Genomic DNA, 18,758 nt, shown 5'->3' on the forward strand with positions numbered 1-18,758 from the left:
CAAGTGCTTATTATTACTTCCTACTTTGAAATCTTCTAAATAACGCACTTATTCTTGAATAATGTATTCAGATATTAACTCTTTTAACTCAACACACATATAGGATCTGAAGAACCTTTCAAAAGACAGTCTTCAGCCTCCATGGATTGGGTACTGCTATAAATGCCAGTTTTCCAAACACTGTAAGCCCCTTTACAGTCAATGCACTTTCCAAATTTCCAGTTACTGTTCTATTTTTTCTTGTTGTATTTTACATTATGCTCACAGTTGACTTATCTGAGCTCCTTCTACCATTGATAGGATTAATTCTTTTTTCTGCACTTAAAGAATCACAATATGCATCTTAGAACTTTTGTCCCAGGAAATCCAGTATAAAAGATGAAAAGAAAGGCATGTAAGCCAGTAGATACAATGCAGTATTTTGATTACTGATATGCTTAACTGGAGGTCAGTCTCTTTTTAATGTTCTGACAGAAATGAAAATACGGAAAAGTCAGTCATTTGGGGTGGGGAAAAAAAAAACAAGCAGACAGATTTATCACTTTAAAAACTTGACACCAACCATCAATATTGATTACAGACTGAGGTCCTTTTCCAGTACAAAATCTTTTTTTTTTTTTCCAGTAAAAATGAGATACATTTTTATTTAGAATTCTAGGAATATATGATATAGAATAAAATCATACAGAAACACAGTTGTCATAAACAGTATGAGTACTATCCTAATCCCAAAAGCATTAGATTTTACACAGCTTTGTAGTCTACCTGGTGAAACTGTCAGCTAATTAAAAACGGGTAACTGATGAAAGACATTTTCCTCTTATTGATCCAAATCTTTTTTTAACACTCTTAAGTAAACTGATGTAAAATTCATCCCATGTGAAAGACTGGAGGGTTGAGCAGCAAAAATATATAATTTTGCCAGTTATTTGCCACTATCCAGGGCTGTAAATTATATCTGATAATCTTCAGATTAAAGTATGGTTTATCTCCAGCAGTCTTAAACACCCTCTACGTATTTTAAACCTTATTCACAGGGGAAAAAAGAGGCCCTACCGAGCTAGGTTCTCTGGCATGCATAGCAATAGAAGTCCCCACATTGAATATGTACATCTTGTAGGTTGACACTAATACAAAGCAGCAAAATCTATCTGTGACTGCAGATTGGACAGAAGTTGCCTGTAACTTACCCTTTTTGCTGAAAACAACTGGCATTTAGAAACAATTCCTGTCTGATTGGAATGATACATTCTGAAAGCTATTGTAAAGGAGTTTCACACAACATTTTACTAGTATACCTTTTGAAGATATGTCGATTTCTTTCCATACTGAAGAGAAATCTCAGGGCTCTGAAAGCATAGCACTACAGGAGGAAAAGCTAAAATTAATGACAAATCTATACATAAATGAAAAAGACAATGATAAACATCAAGGCTTCCCAACAGTTCAATAAGCTCTTTCCTTAGATTTCTAGGTAGATTACATTATTAACATGATAATGAAAAGGGTAAAAACAGTTTTTTTAAGTACATTCTATTCTTTAAAAGTAGGCAAGACTATTTAGGGGAATAAAAAAAAAAAAAAAGAGTGCAGGAAGGTTTCTAAATTATCTCAACTGAAGAAAGTTTGTTTGTAAAACATCCATTGACAGGTAGTTAGTACATACACTTCTATGTAATGCACTTTGAATTCTCTGTATCAAGAATCATTTATTTTACTTGCTATACAACATGGCTGACCAAAGAAAGATGATTATGAAGTAAATCAAAGGGAAAAAAGGTATTGACATCTGAAACAGTGGAAATAAGGAAATGCCTCTAACAACTGAGAATTAATCTCTTTCAAAAACAAGAATCATACTACACTTACTTGCTGTTTATTTATTGTACATTTAAATTTGCTCTATTTCATATGAAGTTTTCCTGTATTTAACAGCTGCATTAGGATGCTCCAGAAAGAAGCAGATATTAGTACAGCATCAAGCCTTCACTGAATGTCAATGAAGACCAAAGCACACAAGAAAATGATCTAATGCTGAGAAGCCTGAAGAAGGAGGGGAGAGACTATTGAAGGAAAAAATACTCATTTCCCTTCACAATATATAAAGTGCGAGAAAAAAAATAGATCAGAATAGAATATCGTGAACTGAATCACAATAGAGTTTTTCCTTCTTGGACCATTTGTTATTACTGATTTTGTTTTATTTCCTCTACTGCACTTTAAAATAAACTTTTAAATCACAAAACAAAAAAAAAAAAATTCAGGGACTGTTTTGGAATTTCTACGTGTAGTAATACTAAAGGAAGTTACCTGTAATAAATAAGCTTTTTCAGCATTCCTTTCTTTGTCTGGTAAAATCAGTTTTGCTACTATATATATTCCATTTGCCTGGAAACGGAGAAAGGTCAACAGTAATAGCGTTCCTTCTCACAGAAACCATGAATAAAAAATACTGTTACTTCAAATAAATCAGAATCTAATACTGGCTTGCAAAATCTCAGTCTCCTACTCTATACTGGATTTATAAGCTGAAATAACTTAAATGAAGTTTACTTCATTTCTTACTTACGTAAGAATGAAACCGTCCTAACACTTAAACGGAAACTACAAAGGCAGCTTACAAACATACAATGAAGCAGTATCATAAGCTGGAGAGACAACAGACAAGATAGCTTGAGTGAGTCTTCACTAGGATTTTGTGAAAACCACTCTGTGTTTCAGCTTCCATTTTCATGTAACTATGCTTATGTCCTCCACTAATATATTACATTCGTCATGTTGGTTTGATAAATGGACACTAGTAAATCTAGTTATAGTACAGCTCCCTGTTGCCTAACAAACTCCCTGTTAGCAACTACTGTCCTCTCCAGTAGAACTGAAGGGAATGAGTGTCAGTTTTGCAGATGCTCTGCTGCAGTTCCTGATATATCTGTTTAAACTGCATGTGAAGGTAGAGTTAGGCTAATATTTTAGACAGTGCAGTTGTGTCAATCAGTCATAAACATATTCTGGCCTGCAGACTGCTAATGAGGCTGTAAATTCAGACAAAGATAAAAGATGGTCAGGTAGAGAGCACCTACAGCAAAAGCAAATGGTTCTCAATGGACTGAACCAAGTGTTCTTCTGCCTCTATAATAAACCTTTAGAGGGTATTTAGCCTGACAAAGTTCTATACAAGCTTCAGTAAATAACTGAAAGCGATGCAACTCTTCTGCTTCTAACCTGAATTTCTTCATCTTGTTCACTTTGCAACTCAAAGTTATAATAGTACAGAGAAAGAAGTAGGACTGAAAATGGAAGTGGCTATTGTAGGGTGGAAGTCCAGTTGAAATGAAAATGGGTGAAACTATGTCCAGACTTGAATGGTGGACATCATCTGGTTTTGATGGAGAGAAATATCACTGTTTTTTAACAGGATAAGTGGGGAATAAGCTAAGCTTGAGACATCTTACTTCCACCTTGTAGACTGTTCCATTAACTTTAAGGAATTTTAACTGATAGTACAGTAATCATCCTTTGCTGAGGCAATATAAAAAAATTCTGATCTATGTTAAAATCAGCCTTTTACTTCCTAAGTTCCCCAAGAGTTGCAATGTTTTCAAAATATAACTACTTCAAATAAGAGACATTTTATTTCGATGAAACCAAACTCAGCCTAAAACATATGAAGCTTTAAAAGTTAATGAAATTTTATGGTTTAATAACAATTTTAATGTTTTAGATATATAGATAATATTTTTTCTAGACTTCCATTCCATTTTGCCTGAACAATAATTTTGACATATACATGAACTTCTTTATCTAATGTATTCAAGACTCTCTGTTCTCTCAGTTCTTTTTAGGAATATCTCTACCTGGATTTTAAGCTAATATGTAGGCGATGGATTTTAGCTGGAATTACTGTTCTAAATATTTTTGTCTTTGACAATGCATGCGATACATACCAGAGACTTTTAAGAACAGTTTTCAAAACAATAGTCCAAGCTGATTAAAATATTGCATTTTAAAATGCAATTCAGAAGCACACCCCTGGGGACGGAGTGCCAGGAAGTTCTTTCAGAAATACCAGACTCTGAGGAAAACGGAAATTTTTCTGTGAAAGAACACAACACACAGCTGCACAGTTGGGAACTAAGAGTTTGTATTTCTCAGATAATTCCATGATGGTACTTACTAGTCTGCAGCAGAAGTGCAGCAAAATCATGGCAGGAGATGCCAACAAAAATAATCCCTAAGTAAAGCTGCCTATTATTATTCCAAACACCTGGATACATATGTGGATATCTTTGTGTACATTTGTGTGTTCATAAATGTATGAAAAAGATATACTATTATATAAAATGTATATGAAAGTTATACAGAGATATTGTGCAATCACATTAAAACACATTCTGCATGTTAATTAAATTATGTGATTGATAAGAACAAATAATTCAAATCCTAAACTATAATGCCTTACTTAACTGAATAAAGTCTTCCTACCTGTACTACTTGGTAAGCGTTAGTATCATTGAGCACCAGTTCAGTAATTGCAGCACAACAAGCTAGAACAAAAATTCAGATGTAATATTTAGGGCCAGATCCATAAAGGTATTCTGATGGCATAGCAGGTAAGGGTCAAATGCTCACCCTACCACTCATTCACTCCTCTTCCTCAAAAGAAGAGAGGGAGAAAATAGGATAGCAATGCTCATGGGTGAAGATACCGGGAAACTACTTACCAGTTATCATCACAAAGAAAATTGACTCAACTTGGGGAAAATTAATTTAATTAATCATCAGTTAGAATAGATGTGGAAAGGGAGAAACAGAGCATTAAAAAAAAAAAAAAAAACCCACACTTTCACTCGACTTCTTCCTTTTTTCCCTGGAATCATCTTCACACCCAGCAATTCTAACACTCCATTCCTCAAGCAGCACAGGGGGGATGATACATGAGGGTTTTAGTCAGTAGATAGTTCCTCACTTTCCTCTTTCAAATAGCACTCTGAAAATGTTCCACTGTAATCAATTAATTATTGATGTACTACAGTAAGTTTGAATAGAAGGAACAGTGCGATGAAATAAAATGAATCTCAGGCTAAAAGCAAATTAAAAAATTTTAAAAAAGATGTTTATACAGGGAAGGGAAACATGTACGGCTTCCATGTGCTCAATATTAGATCTTTTGTCTCTTTCTAAAGAAAAAAAACCTCAGTGTTTAAAAATATGTGCTGATATTGCACATTTAGAAATAAGCAGAGCTGAACTGGTACAGCTATGCCAGGTGGGAGTACATATACTAGCAGGTATAAATGTTTGTAATTTCAGTTTTGAAATAGTTTGAATCCCTTTGCACAAGATGTAAGTGAACACGCAAGAGAGAACCATGCCTTGTAAACCAACCTGCTTGAAGGGAGAAAGTATTTTCTTGCATCTCATCAAGACTCAAATCGTCTGATAAAAAAAGATGTTGAATTCTCCCTGCTGCATTTGCACTAGATAAACTTCCAAGTGAAGAGCGATCAGAAACAAGATTTCTTTCCCTGAAAAAATAATTTAAAAAATTAAAATTAAATTAAAAACACAGAAAACACTTTAAGACACCAATGAAATACGCATAGTTGAAAAAAAATACAGATTTTTTTAAATTGCATTTTAATTTCTATAGACATCAGGCACAACTGAGCAAGATTATTAGATGCAATGCTATTAGATGACATAGAGAGTGGTTAAAGGTATCTTAAAAAATAGCACATTCTCACATAATTGGCAATATGCTCAGGAAAGCAAACTTACCCCTGCAATATGTGAAGCAGCTGCTTGATTCCACCCCAAATTCGGATTTCCACGCTAGTCTCAGGGTCTTCACAAACCTGTACAAGAATCCAAACTACACTCCACAGAAGCTTGATATGATCAGAATGGAGTAAACTGAGCAAAACTGGAACTCCTTCATAAATTTTAACTTGCTCTTTGACTTGTGACTCTGCACAGAGAAGACGTAACAACTCTGCTGTGAGCCTAAAAAATTCATTAGGAGATTCATCATTAATTTGTATTGTCAGCAAAGAGGAGAAAAAGTCAGCAAACGTTTAAAACAAAATAGACCACATATTGACAAAAAGAAAAGGAAGAGTTTAAAGAAAATTACTTGCCAATGGCATTACAAGTAAAACACATAGTACTGCATGTGAAAAGTGTGTGTACAAGTGTAAAGTCCACCAGTGGAAATTGAATAACCCAACAGTCTGGATTCTTCACTTGTATGGTTTGAATAAAATGTTTACAAAAGGATTGGACATATAATTTTAAATGTTCCTATTGGATTTCCATTAATTTCACTGTAATTAAGATAGATTTTCTAGAGCAACTGTGGTTAGGGATTTCCATCTCCGCTTGAGACCAGAAAGTTGCATTCATGTTTGATGGAATATGTCCTACGCATATCATGTTTGATGGAAAATCCCTATCTGAAGTTAAAATTATTTGTAACGAGCAATGAAGTTCATCAGCTTCCTGCCAACATTCAAATTCCAATTTTTCTAAAAACCCTTTGGTTTATATATGACCTAAGTAATTTCAAATGCAGAAATGAAGTAAAGATATTTTGGCATTTTAATTATTTCTAATCACATGCAAAATAATTTACATATACGAAGTAATTAAGCATGATTTTTTAAAAAACTTCTGACTTTTAAATGTGGATAGTATATATAAAATGTCAGCTTTGAAAGTCTTTCTATTTCTTACTGAAGTGAAGATGTACTATGCACAGCTAGCAAGCTCAGCTGAGCTTAAAGTGCGTTTAAGGATAGTAGCAATTTTTTTATTAGACTGATATGGGTTCTGACACAGCCTCTGATATAAACTACAGCAGCTACATGTATTGCAGTTTTTTACTAGTTTATATTCAACATCTGAACTGAGTTCAATATGCTTTCCATCTAACCACTCAGGTTTCAGCAGTTAAGAGGAGATACATAAAAATAAAATCATTTGCTGTCACTTTGTAGTAACATTACAATTTATTTGCACTGTAGAACATCATCAGAAAGAGAGTCTATTACAGAATTACTAGAAAATATGTCACTATATCAACTATTTACCATACCATTTACTATAACGGACAGAAAATAGGTTTCAGAACTTCACCCTGAGAATATTAAATTGGCATATTATCTAATTCCTCTACATAAACATATCTCTAAATGAGAAAGTCAAAAACACTTTAACATAATTAATCCATAAGTGAACTCTCACCTTTTAGAAAGCAAATCGTATTCACGTAATATCATCAGCAAGTTCTCAACAATGGTGAGCTCACTTATCTTCTCCCTACATTCTGGACTGCAAATTGATTATTCCTGGCATATATATCAAATTAAAGTATACAAAAAACACATTGCTCTTTAACCTCTTTCCTCGTACATTGTTTTGACCAGTATCTCTTCCTCCAGTCTTATCTAATAATATCACAAATACTTAAAGCCACAAAGATACGTTACATCAAGTCTGTCACTACAACAGTTTCTAATTTTCTTAGAAAAAAAAAGCATAAATGTGAACATCTGAATGCATAAAAGTAAAGATGCAAATGTATTTATTTTGTTTCATGCTAGAAATTAAGCAAATGTGGTACATAAAGACTGAAATATTATTTCTACTATTAAAATGTATGTATATTTCAAAAATCCATAAATTGAAACAAAAATAGAATGAAAGATGTATGGGGGAAAAAAAAAACAGAGAGAAATTAGTAGTTAACTTGTTACTGATTTCAAGGAATTGTATTACTCTTTTCAATTTTACAATTTTCCTCGTATTTTTTTCATTTAAAATACAAAATTGTTATACAAGTCTGGCAGACATTAAGAATTAAGTAATTAAGAATGAAAGATGTTGTATCTTCCCTTTTTCCTTCTGCTATTCCTGCTCACAACCATCCTTATTTAAAATAGTCATTAGAAAAGAGAGGATACATGTACATAGATGTATGTATTCATCATGCACAGGTTCTGAGCACCCTGATGTAGCTGAAGGTGTCCCTCTTCACTGCAGGGGGTGTGGACTATACGAACTGTAAGGTTCCCATCCAACTCCAACAATTCTATGATAATTTACTACACTGAACAGTATTAGTTTTTGTTACTGTGGAGCACTGTTCTATTGAGTTTAACACAAAATGTTTTTATACAGTTGTAAATCAGTAAGAATTACAGAATCCTGCACAGGGATAACAGAGGGATTCCTATGACTCCAGTCTTGCAAACTTCTTCACACAAGTGAGAAGCGTAAGTTAATGCAAGGACTGAGGTTTCTAATTAGAAGCTAGTAAAGTCTCTAACTTCTCATTCTTACCTCTTTCATGTAAAATGAAGCATGCTTCCTAGACTTCTACAGAACAAGATTTCTTGTTCTTCAACATCTCTTCCACACAAGCAGCAGTTTTAATATTATATCAAGACAAAACATCAAAATGTTTACTGTGAACAGCATGTGAACTTGAGCCTACCTTTCTGCTAAGCTAATCAGGGCAAGGAGAGCACCCAGAAGCACATTGCTGTCTCTGGCAGATAACAAATTTACTAAGGTCTAGAAAATGAGATATGGAACAAGATAAATGACTATAAATTTCACAATTTTATTTTATGACTCAAACAAATAAATAATTATGTATTGAAAAACCGTAAGTTTTGAAAATTAAGATACAAACGTCTTAAAGAATACAATAAATGTTTCAGGGACTTTTAAAGTATGCTCCAGGTACATATAAATACACAGAAACTTAGGACAAGCAAAGATGTTTCATATTTAAGGGTGCATTTCTCATGACTATTCAAGTGTCTGTCCAAGTTGATCAATCTTGTAATAACTGTTCCGGAACAAAACACTTCAAAACTCTAGCTTAAGGCCTCCTGAGCTGAAAAGTTATTTTTAAGCCTGTATTTAAATTGTACAGTATGTAATTTAAGACCTCACATATATTTTGTTAATGATGTATATCAAAGAAAAAAGTCATATTTGTCTAGATCTTCTAAAAATACTGTCTAATCATAATTGCCAACAGCAGCATAATAGAATCACAAATCACTAGTTATACTGATTTTTATCTCTAACCTTACTGAGTTTGGCCAGAAATCAGCAACAAAATACACTAAGCGTAGACCCTTACATTGACTGGAATCTGTAGCATGGTTGGCACATAGTGTTGTCTAAGTGAATAATCATAGCAGAAATTTAAAAACAAGTTATGTCACAGTGATATGTAGTTCAGGACAGTGTAAACTTGACTACTGTTTGTAATAGGAATTGGTTTATTTGAAATATTTAGGATTCAATTACCTTGAACAACCAATAATCATGCATTAGATCAATTAAGTGATATACAAGAAAAAAATATATTATGCTAACTCATATCAAGAAAACAGAATTTAGGTTATCTTACTGTACCAACTTAGCATTATTAGGAGTTTAGTGTTGTGGATAAGTCACTTATTTAAGTAGCTAATTGGTTTTGAGAAGTAATTTTATAAAGCACTTACTTTATGTGCTCCACTTGCTATAACCCATTCTCTTTGATTTTTTACAGCAGCAATCTTTTGAAGAATGTCTATGGAACAAAGGGAGTCACATCTTTTAGAGTTTTACCACATAGTATTTTTCATTTTACTAATTTTATAGTAAAAGAAGAGTAAGCTATTTGAACCATGACTAGCTCATTTTTCTCCATTATTTCATTTCACATAGCTATTAATTTCTTAAGAAGAAATATTACACATGCATCAAAACAAGACAAGCTGTTCCACAAAAATTTCAGTTATCTTCTTACTTCTATGATGATGCCTACAATATCTCGTAATATCTTAATTACTGGCATTTCAAGTACTTTCAACATTTTTAAACCTCATAGAAAGTTATCATAAGAGCACTTTATTATGCTTTTATTATTATGTTAATAAAACTTTATCAGCTGTTACGTTAGCGAAATCACTTACATGTCATGTTGACCAACATGTCTATGTTATGTTTCTCTTCTCCACAATCTAGATAGCCATTTGCTACTGTTTCCAAATACTACAGGAAGGGAAACAAATTAATTAATTAATTAATTAATTCACAGATCCAGGGTGTTATGCATGGTAACAGCCTGTAGATGGTGCTTCTGTTTCATAAAAATGTACATTCTCAATGTGACTCATATTTAGCTGTAAAACTTGTCAGAGTACTGAAGAGATCTTAGAAGTACGAGAATTCAAAATCAAAAGAAAAACTTCCATCAGTGGAAAATCCGTTAAAGACCAGCAAATAAAAAAGCATTACTTCTAGGGCCAAAATTCTTTTTTTACAAGCTACTTGAGTTTGAAAAGTGTTTTCTGTAGAACTGAATTATCACTTGATGTTCCTGCTCTCATATTTTTCCATAAGCATCTACTATTGGCCACTGTTTGGAAAAACTAGTCCACAGGATTAGACTGCACAACACACACAACGGTGACCACCAGGAGCTGCTGGGGAGGTTGAACATATCCAACAGGTAGGAAATGATGGTCCACCTTTTTAAATATCCCTAATAGCTACCTAGTGAAACAATCATCCAAGAAATGAAAATTATCACAAGGATGCAATTTCTGTTAGCACACAAAATTATGATGAGATTCTCAGCATCACTTACATATTGGTCTTTACATACTGTTCTTTACGTATCTTTACAATCCTTCAATAAGGACAAATCTTTAATGTGGTGGCATTTTGCAGTCTCCAAAACACTGTATAGGTAATCAAAATTGGTTTCTAGCACGTAGTACAAAGAGACTAGAATTACAGTAGCAGTATGCTATGTAAAGTATCATCGGTAATAATAACTGAATTAGTGCTTTCTACCAATATACCCCAAAACACTTGAAAATGAAACCAGTTCTTTACGTGAAACCATATCACCAAAAGCCACCAAACTACCTGAATGAGAACTACATTAGAAACAATCCTTGACTCCCATAACATTAAGGACATTTCAGACTGTCTGAACTAGGAGCTACAACGCACCATTACTTCTTTAAAATATAGGTGGCACTGTAAATACTAATGAATGATGGTTGCATTCCAGAAAGATACATTTGTTTAAATAATATATACAAATTCTGATTTTTCATGAATGCAAACTCCCAACAGTGAGTCTCAATTTCAAGCATATTTAAGATATGCCATATTTCACTGCTACATGGGCAGCTACCACTCATTGAAGAACAAGTATGAAAACCCAGAAGTAAAGCAGTGTTAACACAGTAATAATGCAGCAGTTGATTAGCGATAATGTTCACAAATTTCAATCTTTTCAACCATTCTATTGCTATGCTTTTACCTTTGAAAAGTCATTTCCTTAATTTCGGGGGACTTTTAAACATCTTCCTTCAGAAGTCTACAGTTTCTTTTGAATGAACCAGTTGTGCTGACTTCTGTAATTCTTAGCTCAGGAGGAATTTGTTAAGCCTCCTATTGAAAAGTCTTGGGTTAAATACTACTAAGTTATAAGGACAGCTCCTTTATGTGCTAGGGAAAAAGCAAACCAACTGCTTATATGCAAACAGAGGAATACACTTACTTTGTTCCAAAAAAACAAGAGCATATGTACACTGCTTTTTACAGCGCATTTCATTCCACTCATAATAAACCGGCATACAACACTGTAGACAAAATTTCCAGGAGGAATTTTACCTGAGCTAGATTTTCAATCCCACCCAAGATGTAGAGCATTTCCTAAAAGGAGACAAACAAATGAACAAAAAAGGGTCAAAATATAGAAAACACTGCAGTAAGAGATACTTGAACATAAGTACCCTGATGGTCATGAGTGCTGAGAAACCTTAATTCTAGCAATCAAAGTCAATGGATTTTGGATATGTCTAGCAATTTCAGAGTTTAGAATTACTTACAGTAGGTAAATAAATAAATTATAGAAATGAAATTTGAAAGGTTCTAAAAGCAGAACAGTAAGTATAATCTTTGGTACACGTTAAAAAGAAATACATGAAAACAAATATCCTAACAGACGTCTGGGGTTTAGTCTTATGAATAACAGCCATAATTGTCAGAAAAACATTTTAAAGCTGTATGTTTGTAACTCAGAGAACTGGGCTGCTAGGAGGAATAGGCAGCTTTCAGTTTTCTTCAGTTGCTACGTAAGGGAAGTTTTACATATCTATGCAGAGAAGTAAATATGCAGTCCAGGGCTCTGGACAATGGCTAAATCATCTGTTATGGAAACTTCAAGGTTATTTATTAGGGTTAGCAACACCAGAAGCTACAAAATATGTCAGAAATTGAGCAAGTTATCCAGTAACAGTGAGAGTTCAGAAGTGCAATCCATTTGCAACTCACTTGTATCTTCAGACATAGAAATACAGGTATATACATAGATATATGTAATAAGTATGCATTCACAAGAATGTACACATTTATATATACATTTAACAACACAACCACAAGCATCATGCATAAATGCATCCTCTTATGCAAGAAAAAAATACTTCGACATACAGACCTGATAGTATGGATCCCTTATTAATAATCTCAGGCAGATTAATACTCTAAGAAAATGGATGGATGGAGCTTGATTAACCCATTCCCTGTAAAATAAATATCCAAAACATAAACCAAATACAATAAACAAGTACAAACACACTTATACAAAAGATTTTGATTCAGGAAGCAAATGATTATAAGATTATTGGCTTGTAACAACTTAAGAATATACAATACCATAGAATTCTATTCCATTTTGTGCAATTCTTTACCATTTATATTCCAACATAGTGACAAAATGATAAATTTAAATATTCTTGATACAGGATTATACTTCCTAATAGAATTTCCTCCTTTTTCTTTCAGCATACAGTTCCAGACCAAGACTTGGAATAAAGCACAAAGCTCCCGGGGATGGCAGCCCTGTATAAGTAACAGTAACAGAATAACTATTTCCATTGTCTGTTGAAGGTGTATATCACCATTTTCCCATCTAAAATAAACCTAAAGTCAAATATCTTCAGGGATTTTTTGTTGTTTTAACTGAGAGGACAGAATCTGTATCTGGGCAAGTTTCCAAGGAACAGAAGTCTATGTGATATGGCAGTTCTCAATTTATCATTTGCAATTGGGAAAGATGCCAATAGCTAAAAATATTTTGATAAAAATAAATGTTTTGCAAACAGATACTAGCAAAATCTCAGCCCTTCTATGCCAACATTCTGCCCAAAATAATAGTATTTTTCATTATGCTTCCATACTTGGCCACTTCAGAACAGTACATAACTTTCATGGGCAGCAACAATATACTTGCAGGCATAAGTTAATATGTCAGATTGGAAAATTATTTTCAGCTCACTTTAAGTGGTGTTTCTTTAAAGCTATTCTTTCAAAACATTTTTACTTTTGACAGTTAATATCTTCAGTGGAGCAAATAATTTGTCACATTTCTGTGCAAAGACAGTAATTCTCTGAGCCTGGTTGACATTTGCAGGCCTCTTCTACTATAGCTACATTTACATTCCATATTACTAGAGAACTTAGCGTCATATTCAGCATATGCCAGCAGGATTGTTTTCTGCCAGCTTTGTTAAACTTCATATCCAAACAACTTAAGCTAAGCTGATTGCACTTTCACAGTTTTCTTGCCAACAGAACCATCTCCAACTTCTGCCAACACAGCAATGTTGATAAGTAAATGTGCTGGATTTGTTTTTTTCTTTTCATCCCAATCAACATAGACCTGCAAAAGTGTGTAATGCAGGTCAGGGTGACAGCTTCTACAATTCTGACACACTGCAGTAGCAGTAGTTGCAAACACAGGAAGCCATCACATCCACGATAAAATAGTTACAAAGGGCAACTAAATCACCTTTGTAACCATACTTAAATTATCAAAGATAAGATGGTTCCTCAGTTAACCCTGACAAAGGGTCCAAGCAAACTATGCAAATTTTGTGGTCGTTTTCAAGTACAACTGTAAAATCTATTTCTTACATATTAGCAGATATAAATGCTCTAGGATTTACTTCTTTACATCAAGTAAATCCTACAAAGAACTCCTTCAAGTTTTTGTGCAGAGAATTCTTCATAAAATGCATTTGATATTCAAAAAGGAAAAATACAGCGTATAGCAGTAGTAAACATTAATATAAATCCTGAAATTCTGAGATTCTTTTCAGCAAACATTCTTTACCCCTCCATTTTTGAAGATCTTGCAAAATTTTCCTGCTCATCCAAGTGAGAGCAGCATAAGAAAGAGTTTTTCTATAAAATGCAAATAAAAAAAATCAAAATAAGAATGAAATTATTTTGAAAAACAAATTATAGATTACAAATGATCAAGGGAAACACAGCAGTTGTTAGAACTTTGGTCATTCAAACTTCAACAAAATACTCCATCCTTCCTTTTTCACCCCCAGCCACCCAAGCATTTCGTTTTCAAAGATAATACCAAAATTATCATTTTAAAATTATAACTCAGGTTATGTAAAAATATGAAGCTACTAGTTTCCACACAGAGATCTATTGTTGAAACATATATACGAGGCCTTATCCATGCATGCTCGTTCCTTGATTAAGGCAAGAAGGAATGATCTCTCTTCATTGAAAATGAATGTGTTTAATATACTGACCTGCAGTTAAATCTGTTCTTAACTAAAGCGGTAAAAATATCTTGAAACAGCTTATGTTTGGGATGTTTGCTAAAATTTCTCTCATTCTTGTAGGTCACACTAATGGCAGAAAAAAAAATAATAAAAGGAAAATGCTGAGCTGGTAATTATGTTTTAACAAGTCAAAACTTAACACTAATAAGAAGCGTCACACAAGCACTTGCAATAGAATAGCACAATTTCAGATTTCCAGACAGAAATAATTTTGAAGAACAGTCTGACTTGCATAACCTGAGTCTATTGTATTGGTATAATATAAGCTTTCCAAACAAACCATTACTTTATTTAAATTGAATATATTAACTTCCAACAGTTCACTCTACTGAGTGGGAGCATGTGTCAAACTTACAAAGCAAAAATATTCACAGTTAGGTTTAGAAAAGTAAAACTGTAGCATTAATATCTCAGCAGGTTAACATGAAACTACAAGTATCAGACACAAAATATAAATGATTTCCACAACTCAACAAGACTACCACACAAAAAAATGCTCAGAAATACGACACAGTGTCATTACACTGGCTCTTTCTTTTACCTAAAGTTTTCAAGCTCAACAGCTTCAGTTGACTCTTGCCATTGACGATGGAGTTTTTGTCCATCACTTCTGACATTTTGCGGAGATCTTATTATGCTGATTTGACCACCTTCAAAATGTACAGCTGAAAGCTGAGGAGGAAAGAGGAGGTACTCATGAGGAAAATGCTGTGTTTGAACAGTTTTACAGAAATGCTAATGAGCAGAATCACCTTTTCTCAGTTTCTCATTTGAACTATAGATGCTGTTAAACCTTTGATCTATAACTGCCATTGTAAAATACAAACACATACACCATGTGATAAAAAACTGAAGTGGTAGAAAACCGATGCAAAGCAAGGCTGAAAAACAAATACATAGAGATATATGAAACATAAAGGAAGCTACCTTTTTAAATTTATAACAGCAAAGCTCAAGAGAATCTCCAGCACAGACATTATCTATGTGCACAGCCTCCATATTTCTTTTAGGTTGTAGAAATTGATGTTTCAGCTTTCGGCTCAGAAGCAATTCATGCCTTTACCCAGGAAAGGAAATGAATAATTCCTGTATTCCATGGACAGTTCCCTAACTTTTGTCATATTCTTTTTACAGAATAGAAAGAGATAAATTGCTTTGGTATTCCCAGGACTCACACCCATCTTCACATGTTGGCTTTCATTGCTTCAAATGGCAAGCACAAACTCCATCAAGTGATTTGAGGTGAAGATCTTACAATATCCTAAAAGTTTCATGCACTGATATTTATGCCCAGAAGACTTTTAGCTGAATTATTATTCTCTGAAGACGAATTGCTTATGGTTAAAATGCTGATTTTTAATTTTCTCTTCCTTATTACTCTTATATTATTACATGATACTTTATTACATATTGTAACTAATAAATCTCTAACCCTACCTTCTACTGAAATTTTGGTAGAGTATTGAAGAAAATAAATCCACAAGGCTACTTGACTATGACTGTTAATAACTGAATACAACCTGTTCAGGATTGTAACAAAGAAATTTTTTTCCTGTTTAAATAAAGATTATGGCAGAGTAGGACAGGAATTGTCTCGGCTTCATTCTTCCACCCTTCCTGAGTAGGATTTATCTCACAGAGAAGCAATAGTATTGCCAAGGGGGAAGAAAAAAAATGGACACCACATACACTACGCAAGATTTTACTAACAAAATTAACCACAGTGGAACACAACAATATTACAAGCATCTGCTACAAAACATAGTCAACTGTATTTGTGATTATACAGTTCTACAGCATGTTAAATAATAGCTATTGAAAAATACCTGTTGTTTGCTTGATGGAGCATTTAAGAGAGACTGAAGTCTTTTAAGGTCAGAATAGTCCCTAGAATAAAACACAACAGCATAGTATATATATTAATAGTTACATAAAAGTACTTCTTAAGAGTAAAGAACATCAATAAACAATGCTACTAACAGAAAATAAAATTGTCTACTGTCCTCATTTTGCATGGAAAAGAATTTAGAACTTCTCCAGAATGCCTTAAATCAACAAAGGTGTAAATAAACTTTGTGACCAGAGTAACAGTTGTCATGTTTGTACCGCATTTCAAATTAAAGCATTCTGCTTTGGCAGCTAGTACGAATTCCACACGGGTTCTGCTGAAGTTCAAACAAAGTAAGACATCAGATACTATACCTCATAGAAATCCCATGAGGTTTTTTGTCTGTTGCTTTTTCTGTGCTCTTCAGCTTTTTGTCCTGATCAGGCATTGTGCATCAGTCTCATCATCGCATGGCTGAAGCACTCATTTCCTTAAAAATAAAGATGATAGAGTTATATCATTGCAGCATTAAGCACCAAATGTCTACTTACAGAACTAAATGAAAAGGGAAAAACAAACAAACAAACAAACAACCAAAAACAAAACAACAAAAAAAAACAGCTCTAGCATTTTCTCAACATGAGACCTTAGGCATTATATGAGGATACTCTTTAGAATTCCAGATATTAAAAAGAAATTTATAAAGATAAAATACAGAAGCCCCACTTTCCCAACAAATTTTTGATGAGGGTAAATAATAGTAGCTGTCTTGCTATTGTGCTTCCCTTTTATTAGGATTTTTCCTATTCTTGCTTATTTTTACCATTATTTCTCACAGTGGCTTATTTATATTGAAGTAGTGCTTAGAAATTGGCATCAAGGTTGTGTCATACAAGGTACTGTTCAGACATAACACCTTTACCGTGTAATTACAAAAGATGGATCAAGGACAGAAAAAGGAAGTATCTGACAAACATACACAATGTAATACATCATGCTGCCTAGAAAGCACTCAGATAAATTTTCTGTAGAGTTTGGAATCTGAGTCTTCTGAATTTCAGTGGAATGCCTTATACCCATAGAACTCAGCTTCTCTTGCAAAGTAGGACATAAAGCTTATTTCAAAAGGTGAACACAGCTGTAACGGCTTGGTCTCAGGAGAGTCAATACCATACATTAGATCCACTGCAGACCAACATTCAGTCTATTTGCGTCACATTCAGTAGGTCTGACTTCCCACTAATGCCCATGGTTTGTTGCATGCATGTATTTGTTCAGAAAGCTGTAGAAAGTAAAAATAATCAAGTGGAATCTCTTTCTGCTATGATGGAAATTATGTTGGTGCAGCATATGGGTTTATTATTCATTTAGTCCAAGCAGAAAAAAAGAGATGTCAGAAGCAGGCTGGAGCTGAAGAGTTACCCAGAGAACTACATACAGCCAAATCATATTAGTAGAGCACCCATGATTTAAAAAATGAAAATATAGCACCACTGTCAGACTCTTTCTATCCATGCCACTATTCACTAAATATGGATAGACTGGGTGTTCCCTTCGGTGTGTCTTTTACCAGGGCTTTTCCTCTGAAATCTGTTTTGTTGTTGTTGTTGTTGTTTTTTCCTCTCTTGTTGCAGTGTTGAGTTCTACTATTGATTTTTATTCCTCCTCCTCATAAAGACTAACAGATGAAGACAACCAGGATGGAAACAAAAGGAATACAAACAAACCAGAAGATGCTGCTTCCTACTGAAAAATCAGAGTTGTTTTCCCAATTATACATTCTCACATTAGACACAAAACTAACCAAAATGCAACTGCTGACAGCATGAACCCATTCATTGTATTAACTCACTCTGGGACGTGTCCTGTAGGACCAGTTCACCTGTTTCTATTCTATGGAAAAAGCCTTTATCCTACCACTGATAATCCCATAGAGAACAATGGATCTTGATCCCCAAGAAATTCCTCTATTCTCCTCCACGCGTCCCCTCAACAGCATTATTAAAAATACTTCAGAACATACCTGCAACACCAGCTATCACAAAGTAATGAGTATAAATAGGATCCTTTCTAGCAGTAAGTAGACAGAACTCTTCATCTCATTAAACTAAACGAAGGCAGCTCAATTAATTCATTTAATTTGCTTCAAAAGCAGTGAAAGTTACGAGAAGTCAAGCATATTGGTAAGCATGTATAAGAAACCTCACAAGTATGGATTTCCACATCTTGATTTAGTAATATTTTTGCTTCTTATCCTCTCC

General features: G+C 33.8%; 1 protein-coding gene across 9 annotated transcripts in view; it reads right to left on the minus strand.

The window, feature by feature from the left end:
* NEK10 (NIMA related kinase 10) overlaps positions 1-18,758 on the minus strand; it is a 91,084-nt gene that overhangs the window by 68,715 nt on the left and 3,611 nt on the right. For all 9 annotated transcript variants that reach the window (XR_005857784.2, XR_005857787.2, XR_005857785.2 and 6 more), the window contains exons 2-16: positions 16,872-16,987; positions 16,496-16,556; positions 15,211-15,341; positions 14,637-14,735; positions 12,521-12,605; positions 11,695-11,736; positions 9,978-10,056; positions 9,525-9,592; positions 8,495-8,574; positions 7,243-7,329; positions 5,779-6,003; positions 5,386-5,525; positions 4,483-4,544; positions 2,311-2,388; positions 1,299-1,363 (exon numbers count right to left, since the gene is read on the minus strand). Coding sequence is in view for 4 of the 9 variants with exons in the window: in XM_040696273.2 (XP_040552207.1) it covers positions 1,299-1,363; positions 2,311-2,388; positions 4,483-4,544; positions 5,386-5,525; positions 5,779-6,003; positions 7,243-7,329; positions 8,495-8,574; positions 9,525-9,592; positions 9,978-10,056; positions 11,695-11,736; positions 12,521-12,605; positions 14,637-14,735; positions 15,211-15,341; positions 16,496-16,556; positions 16,872-16,945 (1,376 nt within the window). In the remaining 5 variants the exon portion in view is untranslated. The remainder of the gene's footprint in view (positions 1-1,298; positions 1,364-2,310; positions 2,389-4,482; positions 4,545-5,385; positions 5,526-5,778; positions 6,004-7,242; positions 7,330-8,494; positions 8,575-9,524; positions 9,593-9,977; positions 10,057-11,694; positions 11,737-12,520; positions 12,606-14,636; positions 14,736-15,210; positions 15,342-16,495; positions 16,557-16,871; positions 16,988-18,758) is intronic.

The sequence above is a fragment of the Gallus gallus genome, chromosome 2, assembly GCF_016699485.2.
Source record: "Gallus gallus isolate bGalGal1 chromosome 2, bGalGal1.mat.broiler.GRCg7b, whole genome shotgun sequence".
NCBI lineage: Eukaryota > Metazoa > Chordata > Aves > Galliformes > Phasianidae > Gallus > Gallus gallus.